Source organism: Tachypleus tridentatus, chromosome 13 (assembly GCF_004210375.1).
Source record: "Tachypleus tridentatus isolate NWPU-2018 chromosome 13, ASM421037v1, whole genome shotgun sequence".
NCBI lineage: Eukaryota > Metazoa > Arthropoda > Merostomata > Xiphosura > Limulidae > Tachypleus > Tachypleus tridentatus.
In genome coordinates, this window is record NC_134837.1 from 84,107,768 (window position 1) to 84,128,884 (window position 21,117).

Below are 21,117 nucleotides of genomic sequence, written 5' to 3' on the forward strand. Positions count from 1 at the left end.
AATTTTCTACAAATTTAGAGAAAAAGCGTGACTTTCACAATACACATTTAACACTAAGTTATATGCATTTCTAAATAAATATTAAACTGAAACAAACAGATAGTAAAATAAATCCATAATAATAAATCCGTTAGAACATCAAGATACCTTTTACATTAGTAAAAATCTTACTTTTCCCTTTACCTTAAATTTTTAGAAATCGTCGGATAAAGTTCTGCAACGTCGCTGCTATGTAATCTATAAAACGTAAAACCATCTTTGTGACAATAATTCGAATTTTGAAATACTTAGTCGTTGTTTTGTTTTTCAAATATATTTTGACCACTAGAGCACCTGTTTTGTGATAAACTGTTTATTGCATTTATTTATTTATTTTTTTACAAACATAAATGATATTATACAAACTTTGTTTGCTTTTGAGCCGCGCATGAGCGGCTCATAGAACGGCTTGAGTTTTTTGTTTTTCCAACTACAGACTTTTAGCTCATAGCTCCGTTATCTCCTGATCGATTTGAGAACTAATTACAGTTTTCCATTCAGAAGGTTGAATTCTTTCGATTGATGTATTTGAACATGCAAAAGTTCTCACAGTTTAATTTATACTAATCTTAAAAGAACTTTCATTTCAGAGTAAGTTGGTAGAGATCCTTATAAGTACCACAGTTAAATCGGGTATACGCTCATCTCATGATTGGCATTGCTTGTGTACAAAATATAACAAGTAAAAAGGAAACAAAGGTATCTTTAATTAATGTACTCTACTCCTGTCTAAAAGAATTTCAAATGCCGCGGCTGTTGAGGATTCTCTCTTGTTACCGTTTGAAACGACAAGTTTGGTAATGTTTGGAAGCGGTAACGAGCCATGGAAAAACGCAACAAGAGTCATACTTATGTGGAGAGAGAATAATAACAAGGTTAGTAAACTTAGGTGAATTTCATCGATATTCTATACCTCAGTGAGTGATACCATATGTACTCGTGGACCATTCGCTACTGCTAGTTCAGTCTACATGTAGTTATTAAGTTCTGACACTGACTGGCGGTACATGAAAGATTAACGTGAAATTCTATTTCCACAATTTGTTTTGGATGCCATGTTTCAGTCACGAGACAGGGACACTCCGAGATTTGCAGTTCTTAAAATGTGACACACTTCTATGAAAAATTATTAACAATAAGTAATGGAAATCATCAACTACGAAAGTTACTTTTAACTAAATCATTACTACTACAGATACTTTTCCGACAGCGCGAATTATTTTTAGTAACAACTTGTTGACAAGGGGTTTGTCATAAAATTCTAACGAATTGTCATTCATGGTCACCATTGATCAGTCTTAAATAAATGCTTCATGACTTGAAATTTTAACATGGCCTATAACACAGCACCCGCTATTTTGAAAATTCAACTTCGTTGAATATCAGCCTGTAATTATAAGCAGAAGCATTACTGTAAAGAATGTAATACAGGCCAAAATAAAGATTAGTAGTTTTATTTTCTAAACTGTTGATGGTTACAGAATTTGTCGGACAAAACGATAATAGAGTTTGTTTACAGTTGACAAACAGAGTTCTCGTATCGTTAAAATAATTTTGTATCTTGAAAATATAACAAAAAATTTTAAATTTTTATATTCAAACATATCTTGTGTTCGGACATAAAAACATCAAACATGTTGTGTTTATTTGACCAAAATTATCTTTAAGTCGGTTAAGTGGTAAAACTGTAATTTCATATTACCACATACACTTTTATCAGGTAATTTGTATTGGTAGATAAATTAAACCCCCACGAAACACTGATTCCCCAAAGAGAACAACAATCCAACCAGGAAATAATAGTTGAATAGTAGTAGTAAACTTTTCGTTTTAGTAGATTTTTTCAAGAACTGTTAGGCGATATATTAATCACAGCTTTGCTGTAATGGTATTATTATCGTGGATGTTTTTGCTTTTGAGATAAATTTTACAATTTTAATGATTACATTAAATTAATTTGGATAACATTATGGTTATATGACAGATAAAGACTTCCAATAACTCACGTACTATTGGAAGGTTCACCTTTAATTACAAATAGAATAAGAGCTTTTAATTTATGTGTATGTTTAAGCAGTATAAAATGCACCAAAATGTGACTTATGATTTCAAATGTTTTGGTTTTTTACACTTTTGACTTACCTTTGTGTTGACGACGAGTAGAAAAGGTAAAAGTAGGAGTGGAGTAGAAATTAATACTGCAACTTGAAACCATTGTTTCATTTTAAACTGGCGTTTCAAAATCATTTGTTTATCAAAAGTTGATAAGCAGGAAATAGAAAAGTGCTTGTTTAGTAACAGAAGTTTTAGGAATCGTGAATTTTCTGCAGAAATCGAGCTTAAACCCACTACAACGCCAAGCAGAAATGTAACATCTGCGAGGTAGTGATGGCCTAAATCGTTTTAGCAAGTCACGTGGAATGAAAATACGCATACGTGATATACACCTTCAAATTGAAACCTAAAACTTAGAACAAAATATAATTTTGTTTTCACACAGAATACTCCTTTTTTAATTGGAAAAAGCTGAATGAATTTGCAAAACTCTGACAATTTATTGTATGTTTTATACGCTGTCTGTATTTGTTTAACTGCGTTTTACCATGAACATAGCACCTTAATCTCAACATGAAAGAAACAAACTTGCTTTTCGGTCAAAACATTTTATACACTGTAATGAATAAACTCGTTGGACGTTCAAGGTAATACATTAACTGTTATTTTCAGATTTATTTGTTGATTTTTAGGCACAAGGCGATAAGTCTAAAATTTTATACCGCTAAAAACTGGACTTTGATACCCGTGGAGAACAGCACAGATAGCCCACTGTGTAACTTTGTGGTTGACAATAAACAAAAAAACAAACGTAAAGCTACACAGTCAGCTATCATGGTTGTTCTTGTTGCAGACCACGAGCTCTGAATTGTAGTGCCATAAGCCACCAAAGTTACCGCTGAGTCAGAGGACACTTAAAATTTACTTTTTTTTAAAATTATAGGCCTAATCACATTTATTTAAAAAGTTCGAAATTTTATTTTACAATACGTAGTTAAACTAATTTTATGAGCAGTTTGCGGTGCAAACAGTTATCTAGTATTCTGCTGCAATTTTTTAACCACTGATTTTTTTAAAGTTAGGAGTCTTGGAAAGTCTGTTATTACTAGTAATTAAAAATGGTTTCGCGTATCCTTGCGACTAATTGCTTACAAAGATCCTGTCCAAACTCCTGACAAACATTATTAAGGTCAATCACTCATATGATTCTCTTTCACAATGTCAATAAATAACTAACTTGCCATATTTCATTAAGTGAACAGTGAAATGTTTAGATTTTGAAAGAAGGACAAATTTCTTCATACTTTAATATATATATAACCTTATAAAGGAACAAAGATCTGTTCTTTTTTATGCTATTCTACAGAATAATGAGGATACGTGATAGGTAAGCTGATGAGTTTCTTTTAAAGGTTTTAGACTGAAACATTAAATATTTCATGTTTATTAAGATAAGCTGTGTGTGTGTATACTAAATGGTTGGGGTTGTAAATGGTCAAGTGATGTGAACAAACACGATTCAAAAACCATTCATTCAAAAAATGTGTGATGCAGGCCATAGAATATGATTGGTACCCAAATGGCAAAAAACCAAAGTAAATGTAAAGTGGTACTGCTGTATTTCAACCAATTCACAAGAGTTCTCGTTTCTAGGTGTTTGTAACAGAAGAACCAATTTAATTTTAATGTATAATCTCTTAAGAAAAAAATTGAAGCATAATTTTCTATTCTTTATTAGAAACGAGTTTTTATTTCACCCATCCACAGGACGGATACTAAAGCTAGTTACATAATAAATATATAATAACTTCTTGTTCTTAGGACGAAGTTACACAATTGGTTAATTGTGCTGTTCTCATGGCGAATATCGAAATTCGACTTTTAGTGTTATACGCTCTCAGGTGTAATAATTAGTTACGGTGGGCAATTATAAGAGTATACCATAATAGTAATAATGGTTGTATGTGTTGTCTTAACCCAATATCAGACTTGATCGTAAAAGTGCAAATTGAAGCTTTATTTTATTTAGAACATAAATATTCAACAACAAAATTAGCTGTTTTACAAGAAGTTATACATAGAAACGTGTATATGCGATGTTCCCCCTTTCTAAGAAATTACGATTTAGCATTAGAATCCCGGAAAGGCTTATTTGGTGACACAGCTGTGAAGATGCAAACAATGAAATACCAAATACGATTTGTTCCGATTACGTATTGGCATCACTTTGTGGTTTGGGCACCCGATTCGAAATCTGCGGAGTCGAATCTCTTCACCAAACATGCTCGCCCTTTCAGTAGTGGAGGAGTTATAATATTACAGTCAATCCCAGCTTTCTTTAATAAAGAGTAACCAAACAGTTGCCAATGAGTAGTGTTTATTAGCTGCTTCCTATATAGTCTATCACTTATAAATAATCTTTAAGTGGCTTTGCGCGAAAATTCAAAAAACAAACAAACCGAGTATTTATTGACATTGAATGAAATTTAGTCAGATAAACAAATTATTTAAATCATTTCACACTGAAAAAAATCAGTTATTAAAGACAGTTCCTTGTACTATAATTGAAAGACAGTGAATTAAATTCAATATGAAAAGACAATAAAAAACACATCAAGCTTTAAAGTGTCAACGCATACAGAAATCGAGGTTTTATAGATTTGATTGATTTTGAGGAACTGCTGGTTTTGGTAAAAACCTGCTTTTCGGTTATTGCTTGAAAACTAATTTTACATTTCTGACGAGTAGATTAAAATTAAGCACTGCCAATTTTTAAAGAGAAATCGAAAGGGAAAACGAAATAGTACCAGGGTTATCATAAAATATCTTGCCACTATTATATAATTTTAGTAGCATTTCTGTGTTGAAATATATTGCTTGTAATTTCACTTTAACCGTTAAATTAAATAATATGTTATGATATCACGAGTGTTTTTAACAAGTGAAGTTATAAACAATAAACCTCTACCCTAGGTTTATCCATATGTAGATGATAAAAATAAAGTGCAGCATCGTCAGTAATAGTTTATGGTTTCCAGGTGATAGTATTAAATTATCCATACAGTAGCCAGCTCTTAGGTGTTACGTAATTCAATATATTATTATTAGACAGACATCTGTGTAAAATGAACTGAACCCACGAAATTGTCTCATGAAATGGCAATGGTAAAATATACAGTCGGACTGTAGCGCCCTCTTCCCCCAGTAATGATACAAATAATGCCAATTCTGTTGTATTTTATGCTACCCTTACATGTTGGAATGCATGATCAAGTGTGCAAAACAAAGCCACCCAATTTGGATATCATGGGCTTGGCAATGAAATAAAGTAAGCATTTAAACTTTTAATTTTCGACTCGTCTTGTGTGGTTCTTAAGTAGGGTAAGGCATTTTGTTTATTTGTTGTTGTTCTTACTAACAGTATTGGTGTGCTACTTACTATATCGAATATAATTACGTTAATTTATTATAATTTTTTAAACTTACTGTCAGAGATTTATTATAAAGACCGATTTTCATTGCTAACTTAGGACTTGTATTTAGGACTAAAATATCCTCGGCTGGCAAAACCTCCTGGCATATTATTGGGTTTATGGCCGAAATTATCGTTAACAGCTAGGGTGGGTAATCAACTAAACAAAACGACGCATTTTAATTCTTACAGCATAAGTAAAAATTTAAAAATTTGTCAATAGGGATAGTAGATAAAACAAAACAAGGCTGGATATACTGTGGACATTATTTACTCAACCCCTCATTTTGGCTCCTTGTTGTTACCTAAAATTACAACTAGAAGTATGGGAGTATGCGACAATTTCAAGCCAAAAAATACCAATGTTTCTTCAAAAGAATGTATACTATGTATAAAAGTTGAATACAATAAGCAGCTGTGCTATAACTATACAAGCATAATTTTTTACATCATAAAAACAGGAGGTTTCACCTCTTGCGTACGTTTACGTCTCATGATGTGTAAATTTCATGTTTCTGATGTAAAGGAGAGTTCGTTCGAGAAAATTATGGATGTTATATAAATATTATCAGTTTTTAAGGCGTATAAAAATATTTAGAGAAAGGTGAAAGTTGGCACATTTGGAACTAGGTTTATATTTGCACAGTTTGTTCTTGTGTCCTTTCAAACTGCTGTAGGCGTTTCAAGATTATTGTAATAAAAAAGTTACTTTTTTTGAGAAAGTTATCAGATATACTAAAAAAAATGGTACCTTAAGAATTTTTTTCTAGATTTCACATGACCAATAGTGAGAATATGTTATCTTAGGTGTTTTCCTATTTCGTAAAAAAACAAACAAACATAGGTGTACATATTTAGGATGAAACCCCTTCATACTATAGTTGCTGACAAGGAATAATAAACTCTGAAGTAAAACTGTATTAATAATGGTATTCTACACATAGAAGAAACTTGATCTTGTTTTATTTCAAGTAAAAACTATGCTCAGTTACTTAAAGCGATAGTTAAAAGCTTAAATTGATGCTTTGTTAATATCCTCAATACTATTTTTTCAAATCATTGTGCGCAAACTCGGCGGTTTAAAACTACAACACGTGTGATCTTGAAGAGCCTATGACGTTATAAATACATGACTGTGAACAATGAGAAACTAAGACGGCGCTGACACAATGTTGTTTGATTTAAAAATGACTTCAATTATTACTCAAAATACTAACAACTTAGTCATTTGTAAATACTTAACATCACGTACATTGGCATTTTGGTCTGTCCTTTCTTAAGATTAATCTCTATTAAGTACTATACAGAACAGATTGAAGCAATGTCTTTGTTACCTTTTTTAAAGGCATAAATAACAACTTCACGTTTCTTTTTTGTTTTTACCTTTTCAACTCAGTGATTCTTTCTATTAGTATTTAACTTCAATTATTTTTAGTTTGAATCTAAGCAAGGTTTTGATCAGTCTTCTGAATATCGCATAACTTGATATTAAACCCAAGTTGTTTTAAATACTGTAAAACATAAACAACAATTGACTTACTTTAATGTACTAAAAATACGAAAGAACAAACAGAAAAAATACAGATTTGGATGATAATGTTAGGCATGTAAAGAGTTAAAGCAGAAACCAACTATCCACAAGTGAAATAATTAGGCTTGTAGTTTAACATGGCCAACAAATACCCAATAATGTAAGTAAAATGTAGATTCATAGTGTTATGGCAACACCAGTAACACAAGAAAAGCGTTATGATACACTGTTAAAATTCGACCTAGCGGGTCATTTTAAACAATAATTATGGCATAGTACATGTATACATATATGTAAAGAACAATTAATTATACGCGTGTTTGTTTACCTGTAGGACGATAGTTTGAAACAAGGGGCATATTATTCGAGAGTTTACAACTCTCCTGTCCCCATTATTGGTGTCATTCACCATTTATTATATTTGACGTATGTTAATTAAATTCATAGATGGTTCCAACTCCGTATAAAAAAACAAAAGTGCTTTATTCATTTTTCTATAACACATACACACAGTGTGAGAAGGATGGTACATCAATGTCTTGTATATTCAAAGAGTGCATTAACACTCTCTATGAAGGAATGCAATGAAAAAATGACTGCCACAATCCCCAGTTCTACCTAAACTCAGCTGACATTTCTACTCAAGCAGCTGCCGTAAAGTTGACATGAAGAGCTACTTCTTGAGTTATACCCACTTCCTATTTTGACCCGTGACCTTTCAACTTTGGCTCGTAAAAGACTTCTGCAGCCAATGACAGCCAATTAATTAATCACTCGAAACACTGTGGAAGGACATTAAAAACTGTATGTTGAAAGTGGATAGCTTGAAGCACCTCTACCTCCATTACATTTGGCACTATCTCTTCCTATAAAACCACCCTCGCTATGGTACTTTGAATATCATGTTTTAAGAATATGTGTATTGAGATCTTAAAGCTTATACAGAACATTATTTATTTATTTTTTTATTTTTCGTCTTTTTACGTTTATCTTTTTCTTATTTGAACTTGGGAGACCAGTCACCTTCCCACAACTGTCTGCAGGCAGTGAAGGGCGATATACACTGCTGGCCAAAATCTTAAGGCCAATGAATATAAAGAAAAAATATGCATTTTGCATTGTTAGACTCAACCACGTATTTAAGTAGAGCTTCGAAAGATAAAAATAAGAAAAGGGAAAATAAAAATAAAAAGCTTTTTTAGCATTTAATAAAGAAAATATGAACACTATGAAATTATCCTCAAAACTAGCTGATCTTAAGCTTTTCACCAAAAAAGAAGTCCTAAACAGGTTAGGAAATGCCCAACAAGAGGTGTCAGTAGTGAATTGCACGGCCATCATTGTGAATAACTTCAAACATTCGCTTTGGCATGGTCGATATAAGCGTTTGCAGAAGGCTGGTTAGAATGTTATTCCAAGTGGTGAAGATCATGCACTGTTTAAAATTGACGGCCATTTCTATAGACTTCCCTTGCCATCCACCCCCAAACATTTTCAATGGGGTTCAGTTCGGGTGAACACGCTGGATGGTCCAAAAGAATCACGTTATTCGCCAAGAAAAAGTCCTTTGTCTTGCAGGCATTGTGGATTGCAGCGTTATCCTGCTAAACGATCCAGTCATTTTCACACAAGCGAGGGCCTTCAGTCAATAAGGATGCTCTCTCCAACATGCTAATGTAGCCAGCTTCTGTTTGACGCCCCTGTTTAACCTGAAGCTCCACTGTTCCATGGAAGGAGAATGCATCACAAGTCATGATTGAACCTCCTCCACTATGTCGTGCAGAAAATGTCTCTGGTGGGATATCCTTATCGTGCCGATGGTCAATCGTCATCTGACATCTCTGACATTCTAGACGCGTGCGTCGGCTATTACTGCCGTTTATTTTCGGTTTCACCCGTGGACGATGGGTTGTGGGATGACATTACTCGGTTGTTGACCTCCCTCGATCCTTCCTTTCACGATCAGCTGGTGCAACCCATCAGCTTGGGTGAGTGTTGGTCGACTATTCGGTCCATGCCACTTGGAAAGTGTCTTGGGTCGGATGAGCTGCCGGTGGAATTTTACAGCCACGTGTGGCATGTTATTGGATCCTCTTTCGTCAGACTTTTTAACGACTGTCTGACTACTTGGTCTCTGCCGCCGGGAACGATGGATGGGCTAATTACACTTATCTGTAAGGATTTCAGCCAGCCTGGAAATCTTTCCTCGTGGCGGCCCATTTCTCTCCTGAACGTGGATGCAAAAATTATTTCTCAGGTCCTGTGTGCCCGTTTGGGTGCGATTTTGCCTTCCTTGGTTCACTGCACTCAAACGTGTGGCGTGCAAGGCAGAAGTGTCCAACAAAATCTGGTGCTTCTCAGGAACCTGTTCCACTACATCACAGATCGGGATATCCCTGCTGTCTTTGTGTCCCTCGATCAGAGCAAAGCTTTTGATCGAGTTCACCATGGCTTTCTGTGGTTCATTCTGAGGAGGTGTGGCCTTCCTCCAGTTTTTGTCCAGTACGTGCAAGCCTTGTACGCGACTGCTTCGAGCAGGCTCTTGATTAATGGGTACCTGACGTCTTCCTTTCCCATCTTACAGGGGGTTCGTCAGTGCTTCCCATTGTCCCCTTTGCTTTATGCATTGGTTATCGAGTGCCTGCTCTCCCATCTGTACCACTCGGTCTCGGTGTGTGGCATGCAGACGATGTGAGCCTGTTCCTTGAGAACTTCACATCGTTAGGTTCAATGCTGACCATCGCCCATCTTTACTCTCGGGCCAGTGCTGCCCAGCTGAATGTTCCAAAGTCTCATGTACGGGGATTTGGCAAATGAGCGTCGTCTGCTGACTCCCCATTTAGTCTGGATTCGACCCCTCCATGATCACTTGCTTCGGGGTGCGTTTTCTCGCGGGCCCTGGGACTGCTTGGGAGAAGGTGGTTCAGCATGTTGGTTCGGTAGTGCACGATTACTGCTACTGCCCTGTTAACCTGTTTGACAGGGCAGAGGTGGCGAGGAGGAGGATCCTTCCCTTGGTCTGCTACCTGGGGGCTGTCCTTCCTCTGGATGACTGCACTGCACGAGCCATCAAATACCATGTCTTTGCCTTCCTGTGGAATAGCAAGCCTGAGGCAGTGTCTAGGCTCTTCTTGACGCTGCCGCCTCGCATGGGTGGTCTGGGCATCCCATGTTTCCGGACCCAGTGTCCCCTTCTTATGTCTACTCCCTTTTACTCTCTGTCTTTGGAGGGTCACCTCTGTTGTCACCTCACGAGATTCTTGGTTGGCACAGGGTGCTGGCTCTTTGGTGTTCCTTTGGGCCTGAGACACATATGTGTTTTGACCATCCTTCTTGGTGCGTCGACGCTGCTGCGGTGATCCAGCAGTGTTGTACCGTGTCTGCCGATATACCGACGCCTCCCGTTCCCTCTACCGCCTGCTGGTTCCCGAATGTACCCACAGGATCGAGCAACACCACCCTGCTCTGCCATGGAACGTTGTTTGGGGCCACGTCGCGCTGCACCATGTTGATAGTTACCTCCAGCCTTTCAACTGGTGCATTGTGCATAACATCCTGCCAGTGAGGGAGCGTTCATAACTGTGGAACTCTGGTGCGACTGAGTTGTGTCTAGTGTGTCACACCCAGGTGGAGTCTGTCTTGCACAGGTTGGTCCTCTGTCCGACGTCGGCAGAGATCTGGGAAAGGGTTGCTCGCCTTTTCCGGGTTCCGCCACTCTCGGCGGAGACCATACTGTATCATGTACTGGTCCCTGTTCCCGGCCATCTAGCCTTTTCCTTTCAGTATACTATAACCATCTTTGAGTACGTCATCTGGCTTACTCGAAACAAATTGGTTTTCGAGCAGGCGCCAGTGTCGTACTTTTCGATGCTGGGTAGGGCCAGGTATAAGCAGTTACTCTGCCTTGAGGCAGACTATCAGCGACTGGGTTCCGGGACCTTTTACCATCTCTGGCGGCTGGACGTCTCGCCATTTTGTGCGATGGTGGGGGGTCGGGTGGAGATTGGATTCTGAGTTGCCGTGTCTCCACACTCGCTTCTTGGTTTTTATTGTTTTCTCTATTATTTATTTAAGGTTTTTGTATATAATTAAAAGTTTTTTGTTTTTTGTATATCTTTAATGGGTTTTTGTATATATTTCATGTTTTTTTTCTATATTTCATGTGTTTTTTGTATATATTTGTTTTTTCCACTTGTATATATTTAACGTTTTTACATATTTCATGGGACCGGCATGGCCAAGCGTGTTGAGGCGTGCGACTCGTAATCTGAGGGTGGCGGGTTTGCATCCCGGTCGCGCCAAACATGCTCGCCCTTCCAGCCGTGGGGGCGTTATAATGTTACGGTCAATCCCACTATTCGTTGGTAAAAGAGTAGCCCAAGAGTTGGCGGTGGGTGGTGATGACTAGCTGCCTTCTCTCTAGTCTTACACTACTAAATTAGGGACGGCTAGCACAGATAGCCTTCGAGTAGCTTTGTGCGAAATTAAAACAAAACAAAACAAAAAACATATTTCATGTTTTTTTTTCTTTTGTCATACCTTTTGTACTGTTCCATATGTTGTAAATAAATTCAAAATTTAATCTGGTTCGACGATCGACTGGTGTCTTGCCGGAGAACTCGTCGAATCCTCCTGCTCAACGCCGGCGAAATTTTCTTGGGCCGACCACTTGAAATTCTCGTTCCGTGTTCCTCAGGGTCTTTTAAGAAATTTTCAACAGCAGTTTTACTTCACCCAGTCTCACCAACGATGGCACATTGAGAGAGACCTTGCTTTTGTAGCTCGACAATACTGCCACGTTCAAAATCTGTCACCTTTTTAGCCTTTGTCATGTTTTTACCCAATGTAACAGAGGAGATGTCAGTGGGAGATGTTAACAACGCTAATGCTTGAGCACAACTGACCAAGTTTCGTTACTTGTTTACCGATTAACGCTTCGTTTCAGTATGGTCTTAAACTTTCGACCAACTAGTATTTAGGTTAATTTCATAGTGTTCACATTTTCCCTATTAAATGCTAAAAAAGTTTTGTTTTTATTTTCCCTTTTCTTACTTTCATCTTTCAAATCTCTACTCAAATAAGTGGTTGAGTCAAACAACGCAAAATGCATATTTTTTTCTTTATGTTCATTGGCCTTAAGATTTTGGCCAGCAATGTATATGCACTGAGTTCTTAAAGTTCATGCAGGACGTTTGATGAGGTAATCAATGCTGTAATATGTTATAAATAAATTGTGTGAATGTTGTAATTTTATTGCTATTTATCACAACATCTACCCCCATATTTTTTAAAGTTCATAACCCGAACAAAGGAGCTTATCTTAGCTTGTATATTATAGAATAAGCAACATGTTAACCTAAGTCTTTTTCTCATATAATGCCTTTTTCGACATATATTTATATATGTTTGATCTCTTTACAGGAAGAGGTAGTAAATAAGACCAATAAACAATTATTTTTATATATTTATCCATACTCAACGTTAAAATAATAATTTAACTACATTTATTTAGCCATGCTAAATTATAGTTGAGCAGTTGTAACTCATCAACTTTTGTTCATTATAAGGTAAAACAGCTAATAACAAAATTTAAAAATGCTTTTAACGATGGATTGTAAGCGATAATTTGGCGCTTTATTACATATATTCACTATTTCATTTTTTTTTACTAAAAAGAACTGAACGGTTGGAGAAATAAAGCACGTTGCTCCAATCTTCACTCTTTATAGTTAATTATCAGTGAAGTATCTACGTGTAAGAAACAAGGGCTTTGGCGAATACGTCCTTTCGAAAAACTAAACCAAAAAACAATTCGATTGGTTTTGTTTTATTTTGAATTTCGTGCAAAGTTGCACGACGGCTATCTGCGCTAGCCATCCCTAGTTTAGCAGTGTAAGACTAGAGGGAAGGCAGCTAGTCATCACCACTCACCGCCAACTCTTGGACTACTCTTTTACCAACGAATAGTGAGATTGACCGTCATATTATAACGTCCCCACGGCTGAAAGGGCGAGCATGTCTGGTGTGACGGGAATTCGAACCCGAGTCCCTCAGATTATGATTAAATGATATATCCACTCCCATTCCTATCTAGTTTAGTTTCTTTTTTTTCCAACTTCAATAGCCAGCTCTGCTTAGTTTTTTTTTGTTTAGCGATATTTTGTTTCTTGTGTTTGTTGTTGTTTGTTTGATTTTTAATTTCGCGGAACGATAAATGAGGACTGTCTGCGCTAGTCGTTCCTAATTTAGTAGTGTAAGTCTAGAGGGAAGACAGATAGTTATCAGTACCCATCGTCAACTCTTGGGCTATTCTTTAACTAATGAATGGTGGGATTGACCGTTACATTATATCGTCCCCACGGCTGAAAGGATGGGCATGTTTGAGGTGACGGGGATTCAAGCCTGCGACCCTCAGGTAACAAGTCGAGCGCTCTAACTGCCTGGCCATCCTGGGTCCACTTCATATATTTGTGGTAATATAAATCTATTCCAAAATATAAAAGAAAACCAGCCTATTTTCAGTAATGGTTGAAACTAACGAAAAGTTAGATGTATATTCAAATCCATTGTAATCATTGCGTTATAATGAATTTGTTTTTATCGAAATTAAATTTTAATTTCGAAACCACTATATATTTAAAAGGAAACAAAAAGCAGTATAAATGAGAAAACGTGTTGGCACAGTTCCAGTTACTTCTAGATTGTGTTCTATTCGCCTCCATCCATGGTACTGGCATTTCCGAATAGCTTCTTCTACAAATATTGATTTTATCTAAAGTCACTAGGATAGAATGAAAGATGTAGGATTTTAACCACAGAAAAATGAGGTCAAAACAGAATTCCACAAAATAACGTTTATGGCCACAGAACAACGGTTAATTTTTGTTGTTGTTAAATACAAAAACTACACAGTAGACTATCTGCGTTTTTACATCGAGGGTATCAAAACCTGATTTACAGCGTTATAAACAACAGCTAGTACCAGCAGAACCAGTTTTTAGTAATGCCAACATTCCAGTTAAAAATTTTGTTAAATGTATTTCGTGAACACTTGACAAAATTTTGCTTTTCCACCAAAACACGTATCATTAAGTAACATTAATCTGGTAAACCACGTATACTAAGAATAGTTTCTTCTGAAAACTAAAGGGAAACCTTTAAGTCGCAGGACCTTAAAATCATTTTGGCCAGGATTAGAATAAATAAATCTACGAGATCCTTTTCTTCTTTTTATTAGCTGTATTTTTATGTGCTACCAATACCAAGCGTAGTAGGCACGTATGTGTACCCGATTCAATTTTATTACTCATAAAGGTTTCTATCAATCTACCCTAAAATTGAAATAATTTTAGGCAAGATTGGAATAAATTAATCTATGAAACTTTCGGTATAATTAAATATATCAATCGAAAGTGTTTAACCTTCCGAATCCAACATTTCAATCAGACCCCAAATCGGTTAAGAGATGACAGAGCTATGAAGTAAAAGTTTGCACTTAAGAAAACAACAAAGAAACAAACTCAGAGTCGTTCCATGAACCGTAATGTAGCGGCTGAAAACAGAGGGAAGTGACAATGAAACATTTTAACCTCCGCATGACAGTTCGAATACTTTATAACTATTCTATTTTTTCTCCTTTTTCTCGTGCACTTAACTGTTTATTTTGGGAAAAAAAATAACCTGTGAGCTTTAATAAAGGTGTTACACGTAGGTGGCGTTAATGTAACAAAAATATCGAAGTAAAAATTATTTTACGAGAGGACTTTAAGTCAAGATACACTTAACACACAAACTGATTTACTGTGTCAATAAGCTCAAGTAACAAATTAAAATAAGCACAACCTGAATTATCAAGAAACGCTGAAAAAAGTTGAAAATTCGTATGCACAAAGTGATTGAATTATCAAGGAATTCTGATACAAGTTGAAACTACGCAAGTCTAAATTGAACAAATTACCAAGGAGCACTGAAAATAATAAAGTACAAACTGAATAAATTATCAAGAGACCCTGACAATAAATTATTTTTTCCCGTCCACTTGTCTAGATTCCTGTAAGATACAACACTAGAGTTCTTCCATGGCTGGTGAGCACTACCAGTGTTAATCCACCCGTTTGTTCGTTCTTAAGTACACAACTTTATAATGGATTATCTCTATTGTGCCCACACGCCTTCAGATTTTACTTTCCACTGAGCCTTTCTGTGTGTGTGTGTGTGTGTGTGTGTGTGGTGGGAGACACAGCGAACACAAACTAGGGAAATGTTTAAGTAAATGTTTAATACAAAGTCAACACAGACAACATACTATTTAAAACGGAAACAAAAAAATCGATAATTCCGTTTTTGATAGTCTGTAAAAATATTATTACTCATCACAATGAAGCGATTCTGATTTCTAGTCAAACTATAATCAGTAAATAATAGTTATCTCGAAGAGTATTATTATATAACGAGAGGACGCTAACAGGAATATACAGAACGAAGTATTATATCACTTGTTTTTATCCATTTACTAGGGCTGTTACGTGTTCACTTTTCTTTCATACATTACGACTGCGACCATCCACTGTGTCGAATTTTTAGATCTGATTTTATTGAATTTTGGAAAATCACGCACACCTTCGATCTCCTCCCCTCCCAGGATCAGCAGATTTTTGCTCTTTTTACATTTGTTATTTTTATTGCTGTAGCAGGCCATACTACAATATTATGAAGCAGAAGTCCTAAAGAATGAAAATGACAAAGAATCATCTTAGAAGGAAAACATTTAACACGAAATCTGTGGCTATATCTTCTTCATCATCGCGATTGGTTCCATGTTTTGGACCAGAGAAGGTCAAGTTCACCATTGAACTGATTCTCCCTCTCAGGAATCTACAATCACACTGAACGTCCCCCCCCCATCCAGGAGTCAGTGTTCAGTTCATGGACTTACGATGCTAATATCCGGGGCTCGATTTTTCGCAGTAGACAAGAGCTAGGGATACCTCCTGTGTAGCTTTACAACATTAAAGCCACCAACAACATACTGTACCAAAATCTTAAACATTATCCACATCAAAATGACTTGAATAGAATATTTTACAATAGAGAGTTTGAAGTAAACATCAAAGGGGTCTCATCAAAATAATGTTCTTTCTTCAAAAGCTTCACAAAACACTTTGAAAGTTCGTAATTTAGATGCTTACAAATCGTGAGGTTTATTGTTCTTGTATCACAAGGAGGAAATTAACCAAAAGTCAAAACCTCAAGTGAACGAATGTAAAAATATCGAATTGAATAATCTTTAATACGTTCAATAACAAATAACACTAACAAGCTCGAATACCTACATTGTACAGATTGACCCTTTTTTAAAAATTAACAGCAGAAGCTGGTTTACTGAAACAAATCTCCAAGAAACGTCACGCATTAGAATATTTCATTTAAACACGATCATTCTTGTTTTTAGATTGCGCATGAAAACGTTAACAGTTACAGACCAAACTAAAAATAAAACTGTAGTATTTTTCTAGAAGACTAACGCAGCTTTTAATCAAGTTTACATGTAGAACATATACCTAAATTACATCTCGTAGATGTGTTACCCTATATCTTTCAGAAGATAGAAGTTTTACAAATTATTAAAACATCTACATAAGTCTAGTAGCACTTCCAAGCAAGCTCGGCATGGCCAGGTAGTTAAGGCACTCGACTCGTAATCCGAGGGTTGCGGGTTCGAATCCAGGTCACAACAAACATGCTCGTCCTGTCAGCCGTGGGGGTGTTATAATGTGATGGTCAATCTCACTGTGCGTTGATAAAAGAGTGGCGGTGGGTGGTGATGACTAGCTGCCCTTCTCTCTAGTCTTACACTGCTAAATTAAGGACGGATAGCGCAGATAGCCCTCCAGTAGCTTTGTACGAATTTCAAAAACAAAAACCAAACTTCCAAGTAACGTAACCGTAAAAGAAAATATTCAAGTCAGCCAAAATATGATTAAAAATTCCATAAATAGTTCCAGAGTGTCAAGATTATCGATCAACCAACGCTCAGTATTGTGTTCACTTTAATGTGTTAACCATAAAGTTATATACAGTGAAAACCCTTTATGGGATGTCAAATGGTACTTTATTATGAAGGGAGACAGTTACACAACAACAAAAAAGAAAATGAATGCTGAGTAAGCACAGTAGATTTTTAAATTCACTAATTTATTTAAAGATAAGACGGATTTTCCCTTAAACTATTTACATTAAATGAAGAAGCAGCTTGGGAAACTTCTAGTGTTAGACTCCTAATTTTTACGAAATTTAATTTATAACCTTTAAACAGAGAAGAGTTAACAAGTTTAACTTCTGTTTTTAACTCTCTTTTTTTTTTAATTATAATAACTTTCCTATGATCAGATATTTCATAATTTGGTTTGTATTATTATTATTATTTTAAAGAAAACATCAAAGTAGTAATCGGGAAACTAGCGGCTTTCTAGTTCGTCCTGTATTATCAGTTTTACGAATAAAACGTCTAGAAAACCTATGATAAAAGAACCTTAAAAGACAGGTTAATTTTGTGAATTCGATGAAAATTTAGTAAATGATAAAAATTGTCTTCTTCGCAGAAAACACAGGACGGAAATAATTAAACACTTTTCGAAATGGGAGGATGTGGTAAAAGCCACTCTTCATAAAAAATATTTGTTTGGGGGCTTTTATTTTTCATCTTTATATGTCACTGTCTTATAATTTTGAACGGTATTATTGCCAAATTTGCTGATGATAATAAAAAGTTGAAAAAAAATGTATTCTATGCAGAATATTTCTCTTATCAAAAATGTTTCTTATGGTCAGACCAAAACAATGCTAGGAAATGGTGTAAAGTTATTTATTTCGGGGAAAGGAACTTTTTGAAAGTATCTGTTTTCTCTGAGCTCTTGCGTGGTGTGAGAGAGATAGAGAATAATATAGGGCTTAAAGTTGATAAAACCTTGAAGACATCTGCAGATCGTGTAGCTACGAATAGAGGTATTGTGGATATTTATTAAAATGTTGAGCTTGAAACAAATGAAATAAATGTAACCATGTATAGAACACTTGTAAAGCCAAATTTCAAGATTAATAGTTTAGCTCCCCTTACACACATATATGGTTTACTAAACGAGATTTATTTAATTTTAGCTTGGAGTGATTTTTTTATTTTACATTTTCTTTTCTAAAGACTAGAATAAATATAGAAAGACTGATTCATATCATCAAAAATTCTTCGAGGGGTGACTTGAATGAACTGAATAGACTACAAATTTTATATTAGGTTTCGTTCTGTAGCTTGAACAAGAGAGAAAAAAAAGGCATAACAATAATATATATCTATGTACTTCTTCAATAAATATCAAAAGGTCACTGCTTAGTTTATTTACTGTACAAGTCAACTGTAAACCTGAAAGAATTAAAGACACAAATCTTCTCTAATATCGTCTAAATATTTATTTAACTAAACCTCAGTAAACAGTGTCAAACTTAGTTGTGAGGTCGATTACTACATGTGTACAAGTGTGACCTTAGAACGACTTAATGGTTAGTGGTAAAAATTATTTTCATGAAAGTCAAAGTTCATCTCCGGTAATTATTTAAGTGTCTCATCTTTCCTAAGCAACTATTGAATGTATGTATCTCAGAACGGCTGGTATAGGTATTAGCATTTTTAATGATAAGGAGAGAACAACGTTTCGACTTTCCAAGGTCATCTTACATTTTTATTTCAAGTGGGTTTTTAGTCATCAAGAATTATTGGAGTTTACAATTTTATAAAATTAGTATATACAAACAACTGAATATCCCGAAACGTAATAATCATAGCTGCACTCTTGCCTAGGTCATATTTTATATCTTGACTTGTAGCTTAAACTGGTTTGCGCTTCATTTGGCTTTTTTCAAGGGTAGATAGATTTTCACTTCGCAATAAATATAAAGTGGTAGAAATGTTTAAAAACAAACGACATATTTTGATTTTTGTTTCATTGTATAACTAGTTACATCGTATTGTCCAAAGTTTTAACAAGCTAACAATGTTAGATGTACCATTGCCCACGGTTTTTACAACCTAGTAATATTAGATGGACTCTGTCCAAGGTTGTAGCAAGTCAATAATATTAGATGTACTACTGTCCAAGGTTGTAGCAAGTCAATAATATTAGATGTACTACTGTCCAAGGTTTTAGTAAGCCAATAATATTGGATGTATTACTGTCCAAGGTTTTAGTAAGCCAATAATATTGGATGTATTACTGTCCAAGGTTTTAGTAAGCCAATAATATTGGATGTATTACTGTCCAAGGTTTTAGTAAGCCAATAATATTGGATGTATTACTGTCCAAGTTTTTAGAAAGCCAATAATATTAGATGTATTACTGTCCAAGGTTTTAGTAAGCCCAACTGTTTGAGTCAAAGTACTTTATTTACCACCACATTTGTGATTGATAAACGTGTTATCATCACTAACCCTACAGCTTTTAATTCCTCAATTTTAAAAGACGTTTTACATTTTACAAAATACATTATATAAACTAAGTTTTTAATTAATTAATTCTATTTGAGCCTGATAACCAAGTGTCCGTATTCTCTTTCCACATTTTTCACTAAACAGCTACACTTTCCAAATAATAACACAATTTTGTGAATTTAAGGAAATCGTAAATAATAATAATGCAATCGCATGCTTTTTAATTACATGTAAATCAACTTTCACATCGATGAGTTGTCGAAGTGAAACAGACCACGATTTAAGAACCACGCTCATTAACCTGCGAGAATGACATGCTACCGTTACAATCTTTTTACTGTAAATTCAACACAGAAATAATGTTAAATAACCTATTTTAATTGTCCATAGAGTGATTCGTGGTACCAATTTTTACAGCCTTTTTTTCTTTTTTATTGATGGACTAATAGTAACAGATTAGATATCGTTCACTATTCACGATAATTCGAGTATATGGCTAAACTTCTTTCCATTAACCCTACAGTAAATTACAAGAAAATCTCATTAAGTTGTCAGATTATTCCTAATAATGGCAGTAATTACTATTTATTCTTTATGACCATGTTTGTAATATGTACAAGCGTGATTATTTACACACCAAAAACTTCAGATTTTAATCAAGCGATTATTGCAAGATTACCTTAACTTATTTTCAATATTATCTTAGAATCCTGGTAATGTTTATTTCTTTGAATGGTGCATTTTAATAGCGACGCTGCTAACGAAACTAACACAATATGAGGAATAATTACGTTGTAGAAATTATGAGTTAATGTTGTACGCTGAGCAACACGAAATAGAAGGAGAAAAAGCTGTTCCAACTGAGGTTTTCAACATCGTCCACTTACCTTCATGTCAACCACCATCAAAAGGGGTAACAACACTAGTGGTGTCGCAAAAAGGATTATTGTTCTCCAACATTTCCGTATGGTCTTCAATACCCTTTCCAACAGTAGCATGATATTCTGTTTTTAAGCTCCGCGTAGCTTGTACACGTCTCAAAAGTCGATTTTCTGTTGTCTCTACTTTGTTTCTCGACGAACAGCGTCGACTGAAGCAAACCCGATGTGTGTATTAAACAGAACCATTGCAATCCGACATTTATTACTTTGTCGAACGCATCGTACATGCGAGGAACGCGAAAAGTTAATGTTTGTTCAGCAACATTCTTTTCTTTTTCATTAAACTTGAGCAACAATTTTAACTAGATCATAAATTATTTTTGAAATCCTTAACACGTGTTATGCCATAACCTTTAGATAATAGAACCGTAACCGGTATGAATTGGTTTGAAGCAGAAAACTGCGCATGCAGTTAGTCTGCGACCAAATATCGACTTTTCCTTTCACCAATCAATGTAATGCCATTACCAAACCGGCAGAATCAGTTACTCCTATTTGTCCGAATCTCATTTAAAAATCCCAAGAAAATTACCGAATTTCTTTCCTTTAGCTTTGTATAATTTTAATAAACATTATGGACTGTTTTATGGGGGTTTATTTC

The 21,117-nt window shown here is 35.3% G+C and overlaps 1 protein-coding gene across 2 annotated transcripts in view; it reads right to left on the reverse strand.

The window, feature by feature from the left end:
- The window catches only part of LOC143238313 (Na(+)/citrate cotransporter-like), a 69,537-nt gene extending 48,632 nt beyond the window's left edge, over window positions 1–20,905 (reverse strand). Inside the window, exon 1 of one of the 2 annotated variants that reach the window (XM_076478414.1) lies at window positions 20,463–20,905. In XM_076478414.1, coding sequence (XP_076334529.1) covers window positions 20,463–20,573 — 111 coding nt within the window. In that variant the 5' untranslated portion in view covers window positions 20,574–20,905. Of the gene's footprint in view, window positions 1–2,181; window positions 2,393–20,462 lie in introns of those variants that run through there. The other variant, XM_076478415.1, reaches the window with a different exon arrangement.
- Window positions 20,906–21,117: the final 212 nt, after the last annotated feature.